The following is a 19,726-nucleotide window of genomic DNA, read 5'->3' on the forward strand; positions in this document are numbered from 1 at the left end:
AAATTTAAATTTGACTCTCAGAAGAAATTTCCTTCCTACAAGCTGGGAATTGAACTCTAGTCTCCGACACTGAAGTCAAACTCATCTTCCATCCAGCAGCCGACCACAACGCCCTGACTGCCACTGAGCTGCTGCCTGTTCTAGTCCTGTCAGAGTTTTAACTCTTTAGGTGTCACCAACACGTCGTTTGGTGTTAACAAGTCGAGTTCATTTCATGCATTCATGTGAGATCTTTGGTCAAACTTTATTTGGATAGTCCAGTGTTGGAGACTCGAGTCACAGTTTGAATAGCTTGAGACTTGACTTGATGCATGAAGAGAAGACTTGAGACTTGACTTTGACTTGGGTTCTGGTGACTTGGGACTTGACTCTGACTTGTACTCTGATGACTTGAAAAGGTTTCTTAAGTCTCGACTTGAGATCTTGTGTTTGTGTAAATGACTTAGATTGAAAGTGATGAGATTTGTTCCAGTGGACGACTGAATTTAAATTCTGTTTTCTGAATTTGTATGGAATGATTGAATTTATTGAAGTTGAAACTGATTATAGAAATCAAACTCATGATGCTCTTACCAAGTTTTTATCCTATTAAAACCATATTGCATTGAAAAGCCCTAGATATTTAGTTTTCTTTAAGATATTAAACTGATACTGGACTCTTGATTTGTTCTGACTTGACTTGCTGTTCTACATTTAGACTTGACACTTGACATTAATGACATGGACTTGACTTGGTAATCTACATTTAGACTTGGGACTTGACTTGAGACTTGTGCCTCGAGGCTTGAGACTGACTCGGGACTCGAGCGAAGCTGACTTGGTCACACCTCTGCTACTGAGGTTCAAGGCTGATGTTAAAACGTCTCAGACCGGCTGTAACTGACCATGTTCCTCCAGGCGATGAACCTCCAGGGTCGGCTGAAGTTCCTCCACGGTCAGAGCCGGCGGCAGAGCGGCGGCGAGGTCAGCGCCGCCCCGCCGCGGCTCGCCCTGTTCGCCATCGCCTCGCCCCTCCAGCCGCCGGCCATCCTGGAGATCAGGACCAGGAACATGATCTTCAGGACCAAACACAAGCTGGACTTCACCCCCATGGCCTGCGACGCAAAGTACGAAAAGACGAAACCTCCGTTCCCCCGAGTCGCACCGGACCTGGGAGGGACTGAATTTGTGAATGAAGGGTTTTATTCCAAAATTCTGCGTATCGATTTTATAAATAAAACATCATTACCCAAATTGGACTGTTCAATATCTCTAAAACATAGAGGATCCAGACTGTAAAAAAAAGTTGGAGGACTGAATTTAACTACACTCTTAAAAAATAATACTTTAAATGTTATTATATTTTGTGTTCTCAATCATTTTGTAAGAGTTAGCGTTGCTTTTTACAAAACCTGGAGATCTAATTCTGGAATTAAACTCTGCAATTGACACTGCTGAAAATGTATTAATTACCACAGTTTATATCATCTAAAGCTGCAATTTCATGTAACCAAAAGTCTTTAAATAATGATTTGGTTGTATAATCGAATGGTGGATTTCTAATTTTGGAATGAAACTCTTCAAATCATTCTCAGCGTTAGTTTTGGTCTTCTTGGAGTGCCAGGTGGGCGGGGTTTGACACGCAGGACGAGGCACTGAGCTACAGAAAGTTCAGACAATCACAGAAATGTATTTGAAACTCAGTTTAGTACCAACAACTTACCAGATACTGTCTGACTTGTCCTGATATGGTAAACTCCACCCATCTGGTACTCCAAGTAGATTAAAACAAACACTGATAATAATTTGCAAATACTGCTTGAGCCCAGTCTGGTTCATACTGCGGATTGTTTTACATTTTAGGCATTTAGCTAATTCTCCCATTTACTGTACATCTGAATCTCCATCTATGCTGAGGTGTGTGTGTTTTATCTGTGTGTGTTCAGGGGGAAAATCGTGCTGGGCTACACTGAGGCGGAGCTGAGAGTCCGGGGTTCGGGTTACCAGTTCATCCACGCCGCCGACATGCTGTACTGCGCCGAAAACCACGTCCGCAGTGAGTCACAACTGTCAGAGATTTACACAGAGATTTGTTGTGTTGATACACTCGCACTTTTAAGTTTGTCACTATGCATTTGTGTTAAGAAATGTATAATTTTGGATTGATTTTTGTCAAGCTAAGTATTGACAGAGTGCGGAATATGTCTGCTTTTTTAACTTAAATGGAAACGCATTTTTCTTTTTTCTTTTTTTTGCGGTTGGTGACACACGCACTCCAACGTACGGAAACCCATTTGTTTCCAAAAATTGTTTCCAACATACGTAAACAATTTTTGTGTTTCCGACAAAATCTTCCAGAGATCTCGAGATAATTTTCTCATTATCTCAGGAAAACAAACTCTGTTATCTCAATACAGTATAATGACATAAATAACTCAATATCTCAAGACAAGACAGAAATTAACTCATTATCACGGGAAAACAGGGTAAATAAAATGTCTGAATATATGTCCTCAATGGGCTTCCGTACCAACACACATACTAGACATTTAAATCTGTGCGTTCAAACTGAAAAAATGTGGAATCTCCCTTTAAACTCTTCTACACACCAACAGCTGACAGACTGAGGAACCAACTCAAGCATAAACACTTTGGTACAGTTTGGGTGACACTGAAAACAGTGGAATCTTCCTTTAAAGCTGCAATCTGCAACTTTCCTCCTTGAGACAGTAAGTGTATTATTAGCCCCGCCCTCCTCCCCTCCCCACCACCTGTCAGTCATCTTAATGATGTCATCAGGTAACCGGGTAAAGCCTCCACAGCCGATCTGACGCTGATGTTCACCGTGTTTCTGACATCAGTAAAAAGCCAATTACAGGTTTTTATTTTTTTTATTTTAATGTCAAGAAAGTGTCATATTGCAGCTTTAAACCCATTTATCTGCAGTGTATTCAGAGTTAAAGTGTTTTAATTGCTGTGTCATGTTTGGCTCAACATGTCAGTAACAGATGCCACAAACAAACAAATAAACAAACAAGCACACAAACAAACAAACGGAGCCGTTAGCTGTGTGTGTGTGTGTGAGGTTTGTTGATGGGGGGAATCTGTGAGCGAGAGACGACTGTCCTACTTAGCTCGTGTACCGGATGACCCCGTTAGTCGTAACCATGGCGCCCGCAACACCCGCATCGCATCACCGCACTCTATCATCCACAGCTACCAGATCTCACCACACACACACACACACACACACACACACATATGCGTGTAGTCATGCATACAGAAGTGGGAATACACACGTCTATAGCATACAAGCACAGGCAGAAACACACAAACACACACAGATACATACATGTACAGGATGCTCTCATGCATACATAAATGGGAATGCATTTTTCCATGTGACACACACACACACACACACACTCTCTCTCTCTCTCTCATACAGAATCCATATAATCAATAAAATATGACATTGTTTACCATAGACTTTGCTATAACACATTATGACCAGGGACACAGTAATAATAATAATGATAATAATAATAATAATAATAATAATAATACACTTTATTTACACTCCCAGTCCACAGTCTGGACCCACCTGACTGAATGTTCTGTTTCATTCTCTTAAAGCCATTCTGACCTAAAGGCTTCTGCTTGAAATGAGTTTCTTAGGCAAATATAAATAGTGAAGTTGATCCTATGTATGACTTTCTTTCCAAAGCCTTTGCCTTTCCATCAAGGCAAATAATCTAAAATATAAGATAGTTTTGATTTGTTTAACACTTTTTTGGTCACTGCATAATTCCATTTGTGTTATTTCATAGTTTTGACGTCTTGACTGTTATTCTAAAATGTGGAAAATAGTAAAAATAAAGAAAAATGTGGTGTGTCCAAACTTGTGACTGGTAGTGTATATAGCAGCTTATCAGAAACAGAGTTTACAAAGTGCTTTACAGAGCAGGAAAGGGCATGGAAACAAAGTAGTAGTGAGACATTAGTATCAGATCCTGCTTTTAAGACAACAAAGCATCCTGGGTCAGTCTTCATTTTGCATTTCTATTCTTGGTTTAAACTAAAATTAGTATTTAAAAATAAAAGTAGATCCGGTCTCCAAAACAGGAAGTATCTCTCCTAAATGGTATCCCTTCGCTGTGTTCTCTTCTATCAATAAAAATGCTGTTTGGTGAGATTCTGTTCTGAAACGTCGGACCAACAGTCAGCTGGAAATCACAGCAGCAGGATCTGATGTTGAATCTGTTCACCAACGTGTTCAACGTCAGTTTCCATTCAAATGAATGGGAAGAAAAAAATCTGAACGCTACAAACTTGAATAACTCTGTCTGACATTTCCTCCCATAATCCCTCAGGTTATGGAAGAGACTGTCCAGAGCTCTGTGCATTTGCGAGGCCGCGGATCCGTACGCAAGATTACGGGAAAATTACGTACGGGAAATTGAACCGCTAGTCGAGTCGTTGTTTGGTGAAAGTGACACAGTTTACAGCCTCAGGAAGGATGAACGGCCCGCGTTGTACTGCAACTTTATAGGTCAACGAATCTCAGAGCTAAACTGTTATTTCTCCTTCAGGACGGAGATAAGAGTTTGTCCACAGGAATAAATATTGCAGTTACTTCTAAAGGTCAGGTCTGTTTTTCCTGTTGAACAGATTCACTGACTGACTGTGAATCTCAGTCGTACAGCAGCAGCAGGTGAAATGTGGAGCTGCTCTCAGGGGTAGATAGTACGGGAGCGTGTCTATTGCCGCTTTTCCACCGCATGGTACCGGCTCGACTCGACTCGACTCTACTCGCCTTTTTTGGTTTTCCATTGGGCAAGTACCAGGTACCAGGTACTTTTTTTGGTAGCACCTCTGTCGAGGTTCCAAGCGAGCTGAGGCGATACCAAAAGGTGACGTGAAAACATTGCAGACTACTGATTGGTCAGAGTGAATCGTCATCATTGCGCGACACGGGACATATATGCTAAAGTTAGCTACCAGGTTAGCTGTTAGCTTACCCTCTTGCGTCGCCTTTGAGCAACCAGAGAGCAGTCTTCTGTCTCGCTGCCTTCAGCCTCTTCTGAAATAAAACCTGTCTCCTTACAGTGACTAACAGCCACATACCGAGAATCAAGAACAGCATCCATTGTTGCTGTGTGTGTCGCGTTGAAGATGATGACGTCACAGCAATTTCATGCGGCGTCGCGGCGTCGCTATGATGACCAGTTGTGGGGGGGGGGGCACATTGAGGGGGTACTATCTGCAGTGGAAAACCAAGTGATACTACCAAAAGCGTGTAGAGTCTAGTAGAGTCGAGGCGAGTTGAGCCGGTACCATGCGGTGGAAAAGCGGCATATGTTCCCTCAGATCAGTACCTCCGCCAATGAGGTAATGTTTTCGCCCCTTTCGCCCCCTAACCCTAACCCTAACCCTCTGATGCTGAGGGAACATAGGGCCTAATTTGGATGGGGAAAAAAATTCATGAGGGAACACAGGGCTGAGGGAACATAGGGTTGAGGGAATATAGGGATGACCCCGATAGTACAGATAAAAAGGCAATTTTGGGGGCAACATAGGCAACATTTCCAGCTACTGGCAACTTGGTGAGCCATAGAGTCAAAAGGTCGCTCAAATATTTCGTTCAACCGTAACAACCGTTCCATGTTAGTGTTTCTCCCAGAATTTGATTGTAGTCACGGTGGAAAAGCCTCTGAAACAGCATTCAGACCTTCATGGGACACTAAAACTCTTCACTGAAACCCAGGATAATGCTATTATACTAATACGATCCATGATATTGGAGGTGAATGATGTTGCCTGCGGCTGAAATCAGATTTTTAATTAAAAGCTTTATTGAAACTGGATCTGGTCCAGTATGATCTAATGGATATGATGCAGTTTGAGAGATTTAATATTTATTGTAGAATTGATCACATTGAAAGTCATGGGACACTAAAATTCCTTTCGTGTTATCAGCTCTTTAAGGCAGCTGAAGCGTTTCACTGCAGGTTTTACAGACAGTTGAGTCAAATCCTCCCACATTGCACTGGAATGATTCCAAAGGTCATCTGAAATAAAAAAGAATAATAATAAATTAAAAAACCATCTTATCATATAGACAATATTGACTGGTTGATCTTTGATTTTTAACAAAAGGCCAATATGTACCACCTGATATATCAGTCTAACCCTATCTACATTGTCTTTTGTCTGAAGAAACAGCGTTGCACCTGAGTCCTCCAACATTAACCTTTTCTAGAAACTAGACAGCACAGAAACTTGACCTATGCTGCGATCACACACACCGGCAGACACCACACTGAGCTCTGGAGATGAGGGATTGCAGTTGGGGGGAGGGGAGGAGGCTGTGATGCTGTATGTGTGTGTTGGACCGCGCGCATGTGTGCAAACAGGAGTTGTAACACGCAGCATGTGCATGCAGCCAAAGTGAGCGTCAGCATGCGGCCTCGGCGGCGGCGGCACGCCCGGCTGAGCAGATGCGGTGTGAGCGCGTGCAGACCGCGGGGCGTCCTGAGCGTAAACGGTAGTGACACGGAGCCTTGAATGTCTCGTCTGATGTGATTCCAGTGATCAAGACGGGCGAGAGCGGCCTCACCGTCTTCAGGCTGCTCACCAAGGACAACCGGTGGAAGTGGGTGCAGGCCAACGCCAGGCTCGTCTACAAGAACGGCAAGCCGGACTACATCATCGCCACCCAGAGGCCGCTGGTGTAAGTGCAACCTGCTGCTGGAGCTTAAAAGACAGTTTCAGTGTGATTTGAGTTTTTGCTCATTTTGTACATTGTCCATCCCTTTAATGTTAATTGTAACTGTTTTTACATGCACACAATGTGAGTGAAGATATCTCACCTCTGCTTTAAGTGTCCTCTTTTTGACCAAATTAAAGGTGCCATCCATATACTGTGTGTTGGGAGTACAATGAAATTGGCTGGCTGATATACACAGAATTTTGGTTATGAAAACAAATTTCAGCAGATACAGTATTATTCCAGAGTTTACTGCACTGTATTTGCTGTACTGGAAAAAATATTGATTTTTGTGCATTATTGTCACCTAGAGGCCACCTACAGAAGTGCACCCTCAACTGGACTGGATTTTTTTTTTAACTCAATTAAAGGTGCCATCTCTAATGTATGTTGCAAACGCAAATAATTAAAATTGTCCATAAAATGTTAGTTAGTTGCTACAGTATTACACCAGAGTCAACTGCATTGTTCTTGCTTCAGCAGGTTTATGATATTTTTTTTTTTTTTTTTTTTTTTAGAAATAAGTGGAAAAATTAGATGGCTGAAAAATTAAGGCATCTTTAACACCACAAAAATACTCCTATCCCTAAAGTCTACGTCTTTTCAAAGCCTTACTGTAACCAGGTAGAAGGATATCGGTCTGATTCTGATAATGCTGTCTAATAATTTTGTTATTTTGCTTCATCTTGATTGTTTTCTTTGAGGTTTTTCTGAGCCCTGTCTTTGTTTTTTAATCATTTTATATGTGTAAATACGTAAACTCTGACATCTCCATCTCCACAGGGAGGAGGAAGGAGGGGAACACCTGAGGAAGCGCTCCATGCACCTCCCCTTCACTTTCGCCACCGGTGAGGCGCTTCTGTACCACACCAGCTACCCGCTGCACGGCTTCCCTGATTCCTTCCAGGGCAAGACCAAGGGCAGCAAGGCCAAGAAGGGCCGGCTGGAGAGGGGCTCCGCGGACAACCTGGACCCCAACTCCCTGCTGGGGGCGCTGATGAGTCAGGATGAGTCTGTGTACGTGTGCCAGCCGGCCGCGGAGCCCAAGATGTCCTACCACAGCAGCCTCTTCAGCGAGCCGCAAGGAGAGAGGGACGGTTTTGGAGGTTTGCTAGGTGGTGAAGGGTGGAATGTGGTCTCCAACGGGTTGACAGCGAGACGCGACAGTGAAACGTCCAATTATGACCCGCTGCTGGCCACACTGGACTCTCTGTCCCTGGACGGAGACGAGACGTGCTCCAACAGCGAGCTCTTCAGCGCCCTGGAGAACTTGGGCCTGAACGCCGAGGACCTGGAGCTGCTGCTGCTGGACGAGAGGATGATCCAGGTGGAGCTGGATCCCAACCACATCCCCACACTCAGCGACCTTCTCACTAACAATGAAATCCTCTCCTACATTCACGACTCATTGGAGAGCGGGATCGAAGGGGAGGAACCGGGGGACGGGGCTGGGTTCGGACCGCCGACCCATGAGCCAACCCCAGCCTCAGCCCAAAGCGACGCCCACCAACCGCAGCCCTGCCCTCCACCTGCTCCCCACCCTGCTCTTCCTCAACCCCCTCCCAACAGCAGGCAGTCCAAGCAGCCGCCCATAGTCCAGCTGTCGCAACAGATGCAGCAACACATGAGTTCAGCCCAGCTGGCAAACGCGCAGCAGATCCCATCTATCTCCCAGCCAGGAACAACAGGCACCAACAACCTGAGTGGGATTCACAGCGGTCACTGGGTGGCCGCGATGGAGAACCACTGTCACCCCAATAACCACACCCACCCACAAACTGTACTCAAGGTTGCTCAGTTAAATGGGGAACATAAACACCTTAACCAGCTTCGGGAGTCAAACCAGCCATGGCAGCTTCAGCAGGACCAGCTCTTGCTCCGCCTCCAGTCCCATCGGCAGCTCAAGCAGGCAGGCAGCGAGGGCGACCTCAACGGGGCCCATGCCAAAATCCTGTGGCCGGACTACGAGGATCAGCTCGAACTGACGACGAATGGGGCTTACATCCCAAACGGACAAACAGCCTTCACGCAAACCGCACACGTTGGCCGCATGGACTACAATATAGCCGACGCACCGAATGCAGCCGGCACGGTAATGAATGGGACGGCCATACTGGACGTTTGTCACTACCAGGGCGTGGTGTCCGCCACCCAACCCTACCAGCTGCCAGGTCACCAGAAACACCAGCAACAACAGCAGATGTTGCAGCAGACTCAGGTTCCGCCATCTTGTTTGCCCCAGTGCCAAACCCAGAGCCCGGCGTTAGAGCTGGAGCAGCTGCTGGCTCTGTCCCAGCCGCAGCACAGCCTGCCGTCTCTAGAGGCCTGCGGCATGTTCAACACCACCGTTACCCAAGATGCCCCTCACAGCAAGGTAAGAGACCCATGTACTGTAGGGAGTAGATGTCATATGATGAATATTTTTAATGATTATACGCTTTTGCCCTCTCTGGAAAGCATTACTACCAGTGGAAGGTCTTTTTATCTCATCTCTTTGCTGTACAAATTTTGGCTGAAATTACCTTCTGTGTTTTGAGAGAACTTGTCCTAGGATAATTTTAGATCGATGTATGGTGTTTAACGCAATCAATGACTTGGGCGCCCGGCATCTGGATTACAGATTTACAGATTTACATGGGCGTGTCCCTGGATTACCGTCTTCCAGTAAATTATTTTACTGTCCGGATGAATGACTGAAATTACCAATGTGCATGGTCAAAATCTAATAACTGACCTCTCCTGGTAATAATAATGTCATCCGGAGAGGACTTTTGACATCTATTGGTTAGAGCAAACACTGACTAGGACAATAACCCTTGCCCTATTGGAGTATTATTTTCTAGGGATGTGAAGTGATTTGTAATAATTGTGGAGATGGTTGGTGATTTTAATCCCATGCGAATCTAGTAAAAATTGTCTCCAAATTTTGATGACAAACGTGACAGACATTCCCTGATAATACTAATCCTGTCCAAATCAAACTCATTCTCACTCTGCATTTTGTATCCAGGGTGCCGGTGACTTCAGTGAAATTAATTATCCTGTGCAAATGCGTTTCAGGAAACACAGAGATTGGGGGGTAATTGATTAATTACCTGAGGTCTTCACATAATACTAGTCCAATCAAATGTATGTACTGTATATATGTATGAATGAATGCTCTCTCCTCCCTTAAGACTTGTACTGACAATGAATCCCGCTAAGACCTTCTGTCCTATGTCAGTCCTATTCTTCCTTTTTCTCTTCCTTCTCACTGTCTCAAAAGCACTAAAGCTGCCAACTCTCCTTAAAACTGTTTAGTGTGAAGTCTACGTTGTCCTCAAATATCAGTGAACATCAACAAACCAAGGGCTTCAGGAACTACAGCTCAACCCAACGATGCTCTCTTTCACTGTCATGAAAATAGATTTTTTCCAAGTCAGCACACAGAGGCCCCAGGCTAGTATAGAGTTCAGTGTAAACTGCCATGATGTGACCAGACATGCCATGTAAATAAGACAGGGGGAGAGATGGGTCAGATCAACACAGCCTGAGAATCCAGTCTATTAGAATCTATTGCAGTACGTTCTCAAGATTCAATACTTTATTGCCATACCAACTTAGTTGTAGGAATTTGTCTCAGTGTGCTCATAACAGATCAACAAGGACCTCAAGCATAATATAACATAAAAGACATATGATAAAATACATGAGAAAAACACATGACCCATGACAAAAAAGCGCATACATCCGTAAGAGTTAAAAACCCCAAAAGTACAAGAATTAAGTCAAAGTAGCAGATCACCACCAATCTGTAAAAATCACAGGGATTTATTAGCTGCTTGTGAGCACCTTTGTAAGAGCCAGGCTTTGTGTGTTCGTTGCTTTGTTCGTTTGTTTGTTTCTTTGTATGTGTGGCGGGGTGGCGATATAAGCAAACAGAATATAACTAACCCGACAACGCCACCTGGGGAGTTTCACCCCAGGAAGTATACTGAGGAACCTGGACTAATACCTCGGTCATACACAGGCTACACAAGTTCGATAACTAAAGTAAGACAGAGACGTGATTCCAAAAGAAATGCAAATTTATTGAATAATTAATGACTGGAAGGGTCTGTGGAGAGGATGGGTTAAACACAAATGAAAAAAAGAATCAAACCTATGTGAAAGGAAGTAACAAAATATTTATTACAATAATTTAATTAATGTCTAACAAATGCAATTCTTTTACTAAAACACTTCCAGTACTTACGAAGGGGAGCGTGGGCTGAGGCCAGCAATGGAGAGGCAGACTAACTGAGGGCGTGTCCAGGGGTGCAACCACTTACCTACCACACGTGTATTCACTGCAAAACAGCAATCACAGCAAAAAGGTGAAAAACAGTGTCCCAGTGCTCTTTTACCAGTACAAACTTGTGAAGGGAACCGCACCAGGGTGTCGAGCCTCTCCAACCAGCCAGCACTCTGCTCCCCTATAAGGAGATAACAGATATACTAAATTACTCGAACAACATAAAAAGGTCATTAATAACAAACCAGTTGGCTCTCACTAAAAGTACCAGATACAACTGGCAACGAGATAAAACAACCAAGTCAACACACATACACAGTAAATACAAAACTATAGAGGCAAAACAGCAGCTGATAGAGACCTACAATACAAGAGGCACATTAGTAACAGGTCTATAACACTATAATAACCATTACCTCGGGTATTTATCGTACCCTACTTACCCCTAACTACGGTGACCAGTACCTTGACGAAATGTGCGCTGGCTACGCAGACTCAGGGTGGTAAGAATCCACAGCACCCAAGGGCAGACAGGAACTATAGCAGATAAGATTGATCAGTTGCAGTACCACTTCACATGTGCTTGGTGCACAAACAGTTGGAAAACCTACCTTAATTCACAAATCTCAGCCAGCAGACACCAGTACGACCAGGTAGACAGGAGACTATTACAAACAAAAATAAAACTCAGTCATTGAGTACATAGAAACACCCTTAAACAACCTCATGACTGCATCACCTACCTCAGAGTCACAAAGAGGGGCCAATATGGCAACCAACAGGCAGAGAAAAGGAAAGGCAGCCATGATGCCACAGCTGCCTTAAATACCCTGACAAGCTAATTGGAGGGCTGGACCAGGGAGGAGTCAATCTAGTGCTGTGGGGGGGGTGTCGAGAACTAAGAGGGAGTACTGCATTAGTATTGAAACAAGTGTTCCTACTACAATCCACCCCCGCTTTTTGAATCGTCGACCCGACGATTGTTTGCTTATTGCCAAGGCCTAAAGATGGCAGCCATTCCCGCAGCTGCAGGTACCTGGGAGTTTGTAGCCCCTATCGCCCTGCTCCCTGCTGCAGGTGGTGAACATTCGTGTGCTTCCCAGCGGTGGAACGATTGGTTCTCCTTACTGCCCCTTCATTGGCACAAGGTTGGCTCTCACTCAGAAGAACTGGAGGTCTAACCAAGGACTGGCTCCCTGAGGCTGTAGTGGATATGGTAGGAGCCATTTGGGGTTGTGCTGGGGTTGAAGAGGAGTCAGTCTGTGGGCATACAGCAGTCACCGGCACATGAGTCTGAGTGATTTCAGGCAATACCACACACAAGTCGTCATCCAATGAATCTCCCTCCCTGACAAGGGGTTCTGCATCTTCCTGGGGATGAGCCCCAGTGACTTCTTCATGGACCACACCTCCAGGATGGCCTTTCAATAGAGAGCGGTGAACATGCCTCACCTTACGGGGATCATCCACTGGAGCAATGGTGTATACAGATCCTCCCTCTTTGGGGGCTTTCAGAACCCTATACACCACCGAGCTCCAAACATCTTGAATTTTGTGGCGGCCCCTCACTCCTACATCCCTGAGATACACCAGCTGTCCTTCCTGCAGGGGAGCATCCTTCACCTTCTGGTCATGATGTGCTTTACGGCGGTTCGCAGCAGCTTGCAGATGCCTTGTGGCTCCTTCAAACGCAACCCGGAGTCTGGTCTGGTGCTCCACAATCCAGTCATGAGTACTGCCTGCTTCTGGGACCGGGATTCTTCCTAGGAGGAAGTCAACAGGTAAGAGAGGATCTTGACCAAACATCAGAAAGAAAGGGGACTCACCCGTAGATTGATGTGCTGTTGTGTTGTATGAAAAGACAACTTGTGGCAGGTAGGATGACCAATCCCTTTTCTTAGTTGTGGGTAATGTACGCAGAAGATTGTGCAGGGTACGATTAAACCGTTCGCATTGGCCATTCCCAGCAGGATGGTAGGGGGTAGTATGAGACTTCTCAACGCCGTACAAACTGCATAGCTGTTGAATCAGAGCACTCTCAAAATTTCTGCCCTGATCAGAGTGGATACGACTGGGCACGCCAAACTTGCAGAACCACTCGTTTACCAGTACTTTAGCCACAGTTGAAGCCTGTTGATCATGGGTGGGAACTGCCTGGGTGTACTTTGAGAATACATCCGTCATCACAAGCACACTCTCCATCCCATTCTTAGATGGCTCCAACAAGGTAAAGTCAACAGCCAGAATTTGGTTTGGGCGTGCAGCAAGAAGGTGGCCCATATAAGTATGGGTTGATGGCTGGGTGTCCTTGGCTACCTGACACCTTTCACACTCTTGACACCAGCGCTTAACATCTTGGCGCATACCAGGCCAGTAACATCTCTGCCACACCAAATTTACTGTCCGTTCCACACCCTGATGGCCATGCTCATGGTGCAGCTGGTGTAAGACCTGGTTCTTTAATGACAAGGGCAGGACCAGCTGGAGGACCTCATCGCCGTCTGGGGAAAAGACTTTACGATAGAGCACACCATCTTGCTCCACTATGCGATCCCACTGCTTGACCAGCCCAAGAGCTTCCTTGGACATCTGACGCCGTTCGGCTGCATCTGGACCCTTCTTTGTGGTCCAGAACACCAAGAAGTCGTGTATGGTGGAATCTGCTTCCTGTAGGACACAGAGATCAGGGGAAGTGTGACAAGGGAAAGCAGAGATGGCATTTTGCGTTACCTCGAGTGCTGGGCTGACGATGACTTGCTGCACGGACTCAGGAACTGGCGTGCCAGGAACCAGATGATCAGCTGCACACGAGCTGGGTAAGTACTGCCGAGAAAGGGCATCTGCATTGCCATTACTCTTGCCGGGCCTATACTTGATGACATAATCAAAGTTAGCAAGTTCTGAAGCCCAGCGCTGTTCCACAGCACCCAACTTTGCTGTGGAGAGGTGACTGAGAGGGTTATTGTCAGTGTATACCACACATTTCTGCCCTAACAGGTATTCTCTGAACTTTTCTGTCATGGCCCACTTAAGGGCCAAGAACTCCAATTTCATGGAGCTGTAGTTGTTCATATTACGTTCTGATGGCTTAAGGCTCCGACTGGCATATGCTACAGGCCTGATCTTACCATCTTGCTCCTGAGAGAGAACGGCTCCCAGTCCACTGTGGCTGGCATCCACTTCGAGGATGAAGGGCAAGGAGAAGTTGGCATAGGCCAGCACTGGTGCTTCCACAAGCTTGCTCTTCAGGCCTTCAAAGCTCCGCTCACACTCCGTGGTCCATGCCGCCGTCAAATTCTGCTCCGACTTCTTCCGGGTCTTGGTGCCACTCAGTTCAGCAGCCAGCCGGTGCAGAGGGGCTGCCAGCCTAGCAAAGCCGTCCACAAAGCGCCGGTAATAGCTGGCAAAGCCGAGGAATGAGCGTAACTCAGCCACATGGTTAGGACGCTGCCACTTGGATACTGCGTCAATTTTGATGGGATCAGTAGCCACACCCTCTTTGGAGATGACATGCCCCAAGTAGCCAACCTCCTCTTTGAAGAAGAAACACTTCTCCAGCTTGGCCTTGAGGTTCTCCTGCTTCAGCCGCTCCAACACAGCATCCAGGCGCTCCATATGTTGGGCTACAGTGGAAGAAAAAACCACAACGTCATCCAGGTACAACAACAAAGACTGACAATGTTGGGCCCCAAATATCCTCTCCATTAATCTTTGGAAGGTACTTGGGGCATTGCAAAGCCCAAAAGGCATCCTGTTCCATTCAAACAGGCCGAAGGGGGTGCAGAAAGCCGTCTTCATTTTGTCCTTCTCCGTGACTGGAACTTGATTGTACCCACTAGCCAGGTCCATAGTGGAAAACCAGTGGGCACCAGAGAGTGCGTCAAGGGACTCTTCAATTCGCGGCAGGGGGAAGGCATCCTTCCGTGTCTTGCCGTTTAGCAGCCTATAGTCCACGCACAGCCGGAGACTACCGTCTTTCTTTTTGACCAGGACAATGCGAAGGGGCTACTACTTTCCCTGATCACCTGCGCCTCGAGAAGCTGGTGGATATGGGCTTTAACTGCATCATACTCTGAGGGAGGAATGCGTCTATACCTCTGTCGTACCGGTGTCTCATCAAGCAGAGGGATATCATGCGAGATCAGCTTGGTGCAGCCCAAGTCTCCCTCATGAGCTGAAAATACACCACTGTGTTTCTGTAGTAAGGACCTAACACGGCCCTGATCTTGCTTGGACAGGGCAGACAAATCAACTGCATTAATCTTCTCCTGCACTGAGCTAGTGACTGTCTGAGAAGACACTGTGGCTGAAATATGCTCCTCAACCTCTGTGACCCCTGTGGGTAGACTCACTACATGGGCATGGCTCAAGGTACCTATTACAGTGCGTGGATAGAGCACAACATCATTGACCCCCACATTGACTATAGGGATGTAGACTGTACCTCCTGTCAGTTGGACCAGAGCTGGAGATGCGAGTAGACCAGCAGGTAATCCAGCAGCCAGGGGTTCAAACAAGGCATCATTACCCGAGTGATGCTGGAAACAGGTCGCTGCCACAAGCTTCATGGTACCACCAGGAACTCTGAAAACCCTTCTACCCTTGACTCTTACTCTGCCTGAGCGGTCAGGGGGGGCATTGACCTGGGCCTGGTGACACTGTTGTAGTGCTTGTTGGAATTGGCTGGGGGCCTGTGACACAGAGGGCAAATCAAAAAGAGCAGGGCCATGGCGTACAAATAACTCCCTGTAACATGTTCTGATAATGTTCATACCTAGAATACCTGGGGCAGAAGATGAATGACCAGGGGGGTCTTTTACGACCAACACACCACGCTTTGTAATTACCTTATCGCAAAGCTCAACATCAAGCTCAAGGTAACCAACATAGGGTATGTCCAGTCCATTGGCGGCCTTAAGCCGTAGCCAATGACATGACCGGAGCTTCTCTGCACCCCAGGGTTCAAAGTTCTGGACAAAGAAACTCAGTTATGGTGGACACCATTGACCCTGTATCAACCAAACATGGAACCTCAATTCCTCCCATTAATAGGGTTATGTGTGGACAAGCTGACATCAACTCTGATATACAGTCTGGGTTCTCTGAACCTGACTCCGAGCCAACTAGGCCCCCACCTGAACTTTGACTCAGCAGTTCAGGGGGTGAAAGTTTCCCGATTGCTGATTCTGGGAAGGCGACCTATCACTACGAGTCGTAGGAGCAGCACGGGAAGATAGCTGAGCTTGTACATGAACTCTCTCACCATCACATTCCCTCGCAAAGTGGCCAGGTTTCTGGCACCTTCTACAAATGACAGACTGTTTCCCATTACTGAAAAGGGGCCTGGGGGCATTCTGGAGTGCAATAAGACTACTACTAAGTTGGTTTAGCTGTTCCTGTTGATGTTTTAACATTTCCTTTAACTCTGCCAACTCAGACCTTGAGTTTAGGTTACCTGACCCTGACTGAGGACCTCCCACCACTGCAAACTGGAAACCAGCAGATGGGACAGAGTGGCTCCTTCCCCTGCTACCCCCTGGCATCCCCTCCCGCTCCCACCTAATAGCCTCGCTACGGACATCGAGCAAGGTGGCGGTGGGATGGCGTCGGACAAACTGCTTTAATTCCCTGCGGAGAGCACAGTCATACACGTGTTCAACAAATTGGTCACGCAGTAATACACTGGAGTTTGGCAGGCCATTAGGAGCATTAGTTACAACCCTGTCCATCAAACACATCAAAGCATGGGAAAATTCCTGCAGTGTTTCACCCTCCTGTTGCTTTCTCGAAAAGAAGTCTTCCTGCAAAGAAACATAGGATTTAGAACACCCATACAACTCCTGCAATACGTCAAGGATTTTGTCTGGATCCTCCCTTTCCTCTCTAGATCGATATTTTATCTCCTCTCTTGCCTCACCTTCCAAATGATCATAAATGAAAAGTGCTTGATCAGCCCAAGACAAGTGGCGGGCACGCATACAAGCTTGAACTTCCTCCACCCACTCTGCAATGCTTAGACCAGTCCTACCTCTAAACATTGGGCATTTTCTGTCTCTCGGGACATAAACCAGTCGCTCAATTACTGGAGCACTAGAGGAGAGGGGCTGAGGAGCAGAGTCACTTGTTGACGCCGCACTAGTACCAGGTGCTGCTTCCCGTTCCCGCAGCAGTCGGTTTTCAGCTTGCAATTGGGCAACCAAGTCTCTTAACTGGTTCGCGTCCTCCATGATGAAGAGGGAGACAGGAGAGGTTAACACAGGCCTGTTGCTTGGAGTTCTAGATGCTTGCAGGACCAGCTGCTGTTTTGCCTATGTCATACACACTAACCACTAAAATATACAAATGCATACATATTCATATACTTAAAATAAAATGAACCAACTGGTAGACAAAAACAACAAAAAAAAAAAGAACACACGTCTCTGCTTTTACAGTAGATCCTGCCGACAACGCCAGAATGTGGCGGGTTGGCGATATAAGCAAACAGAATATAACTAACCCGACAACGCCACCTGGGGAGTTTCACCCCAGGAAGTATACTGAGGAACCTGGACTAATACCTCGGTCATACACAGGCTACACAAGTTCGATAACTAAAGTAAGACAGAGACGTGATTCCAAAAGAAATGCAAATTTATTGAATAATTAATGACTGGAAGGGTCTGTGGAGAGGATGGGTTAAACACAAATGAAAAAAAGAATCAAACCTATGTGAAAGGAAGTAACAAAATATTTATTACAATAATTTAATTAATGTCTAACAAATGCAATTCTTTTACTAAAACACTTCCAGTACTTACGAAGGGGAGCGTGGGCTGAGGCCAGCAATGGAGAGGCAGACTAACTGAGGGCGTGTCCAGGGGTGCAACCACTTACCTACCACACGTGTATTCACTGCAAAACAGCAATCACAGCAAAAAGGTGAAAAACAGTGTCCCAGTGCTCTTTTACCAGTACAAACTTGTGAAGGGAACCGCACCAGGGTGTCGAGCCTCTCCAACCAGCCAGCACTCTGCTCCCCTATAAGGAGATAACAGATATACTAAATTACTCGAACAACATAAAAAGGTCATTAATAACAAACCAGTTGGCTCTCACTAAAAGTACCAGATACAACTGGCAACGAGATAAAACAACCAAGTCAACACACATACACAGTAAATACAAAACTATAGAGGCAAAACAGCAGCTGATAGAGACCTACAATACAAGAGGCACATTAGTAACAGGTCTATAACACTATAATAACCATTACCTCGGGTATTTATCGTACCCTACTTACCCCTAACTACGGTGACCAGTACCTTGACGAAATGTGCGCTGGCTACGCAGACTCAGGGTGGTAAGAATCCACAGCACCCAAGGGCAGACAGGAACTATAGCAGATAAGATTGATCAGTTGCAGTACCACTTCACATGTGCTTGGTGCACAAACAGTTGGAAAACCTACCTTAATTCACAAATCTCAGCCAGCAGACACCAGTACGACCAGGTAGACAGGAGACTATTACAAACAAAAATAAAACTCAGTCATTGAGTACATAGAAACACCCTTAAACAACCTCATGACTGCATCACCTACCTCAGAGTCACAAAGAGGGGCCAATATGGCAACCAACAGGCAGAGAAAAGGAAAGGCAGCCATGATGCCACAGCTGCCTTAAATACCCTGACAAGCTAATTGGAGGGCTGGACCAGGGAGGAGTCAATCTAGTGCTGTGGGGGGGGTGTCGAGAACTAAGAGGGAGTACTGCATTAGTATTGAAACAAGTGTTCCTACTACATATGCGATTCTTTTTGCCATGTGCAGTGTTGAGGTGAATTACGGTCTGTAGTGTTCAGAGTCCTGCAAAAGGGAAATCCAGTGTGTGCTCGTACACCAAGCAGTACGGTAGAAGTCAAACAAGCATCAACCGGCTGGAGGCTGGTGGTTGAACATCCACAGGCCAGGAAGTAGCTGCTGATTTTCTAACACTGTACTACCACAGCACTTCAAAATAGTTTGACTCACTACATTGATGCATACCCCACCCACCCCTTCAACCGAGCAAAGAGAAAGCATTAGTGCACTTGTTATGGACTCTTTGCTATGCCAGTGTCCTCCGATCACAAGTAATTATAGGTCTTATAGATCTCAGTGGACTGTTAAGCTCAGTCTCACTGCAGCTGAGCATGTGAACCCAGATCGCAATATGTCTGTTTGGGTTGTTTAATGAGATTTTATGATGGAGGGCAGTCTCTGAAGTCCAACAAAGACTTTTCCAGTAATGACAAAGCAATGAGGGCTTCACATTATTCATGTCCACAACATGTAATCCATGTTGCAGTGTTTGTGCTCATTTCTTGAAATTTTATCAGACTATGTTGCTTTAAATCACAATTATGGCCACAATGGATTATTAGTCCAACCCCAATCAAGGACCAGATGGTCCCTCTGTAACAGCTCCCATCCTCTTCTAGATCCTCCACTTTTCCTCCTTGTCTTGTATGTTTCAATCTTACATGGTCATACGGTCATGTTTTCACAAGCATGAAAAGCATTGCTGGTGTTTGGGGCGAAAGACCAAAATGGAGACAACAAAGGAGATAGAGTGAAAGATGTCAGAATGGGCATAAGGGAGGAAAAAGAGGGAAGAGCCAGTAGCGAAAAAGCGCACAATAATGAATGGAATAAGGTCGGGAACGGGCCACTAACGGCAGCGCGG

General features: G+C 45.9%; 1 protein-coding gene across 1 annotated transcript in view; it reads left to right on the forward strand.

The window, feature by feature from the left end:
• LOC139661939 (aryl hydrocarbon receptor-like) overlaps window positions 1-19,726 on the forward strand; it is a gene marked incomplete at its 5' end in the record, with an annotated part of 36,273 nt that overhangs the window by 14,814 nt on the left and 1,733 nt on the right. Inside the window, 6 exons of the mRNA XM_071540523.1 lie at window positions 898-1,106; window positions 1,926-2,035; window positions 6,571-6,712; window positions 7,532-8,608; window positions 8,649-8,670; window positions 8,718-9,122. Of these exons, the coding sequence (XP_071396624.1) occupies window positions 898-1,106; window positions 1,926-2,035; window positions 6,571-6,712; window positions 7,532-8,608; window positions 8,649-8,670; window positions 8,718-9,122 (1,965 nt within the window). The remainder of the gene's footprint in view (window positions 1-897; window positions 1,107-1,925; window positions 2,036-6,570; window positions 6,713-7,531; window positions 8,609-8,648; window positions 8,671-8,717; window positions 9,123-19,726) is intronic.

Source organism: Centroberyx affinis, unplaced genomic scaffold, assembly GCF_046629955.1.
Source record: "Centroberyx affinis isolate AG114_WGS23_722 - 3 ecotype Tasmania unplaced genomic scaffold, CSIRO-AGI_Caff_v1 ptg003662l_1, whole genome shotgun sequence".
Taxonomy (NCBI): domain Eukaryota; kingdom Metazoa; phylum Chordata; class Actinopteri; order Beryciformes; family Berycidae; genus Centroberyx; species Centroberyx affinis.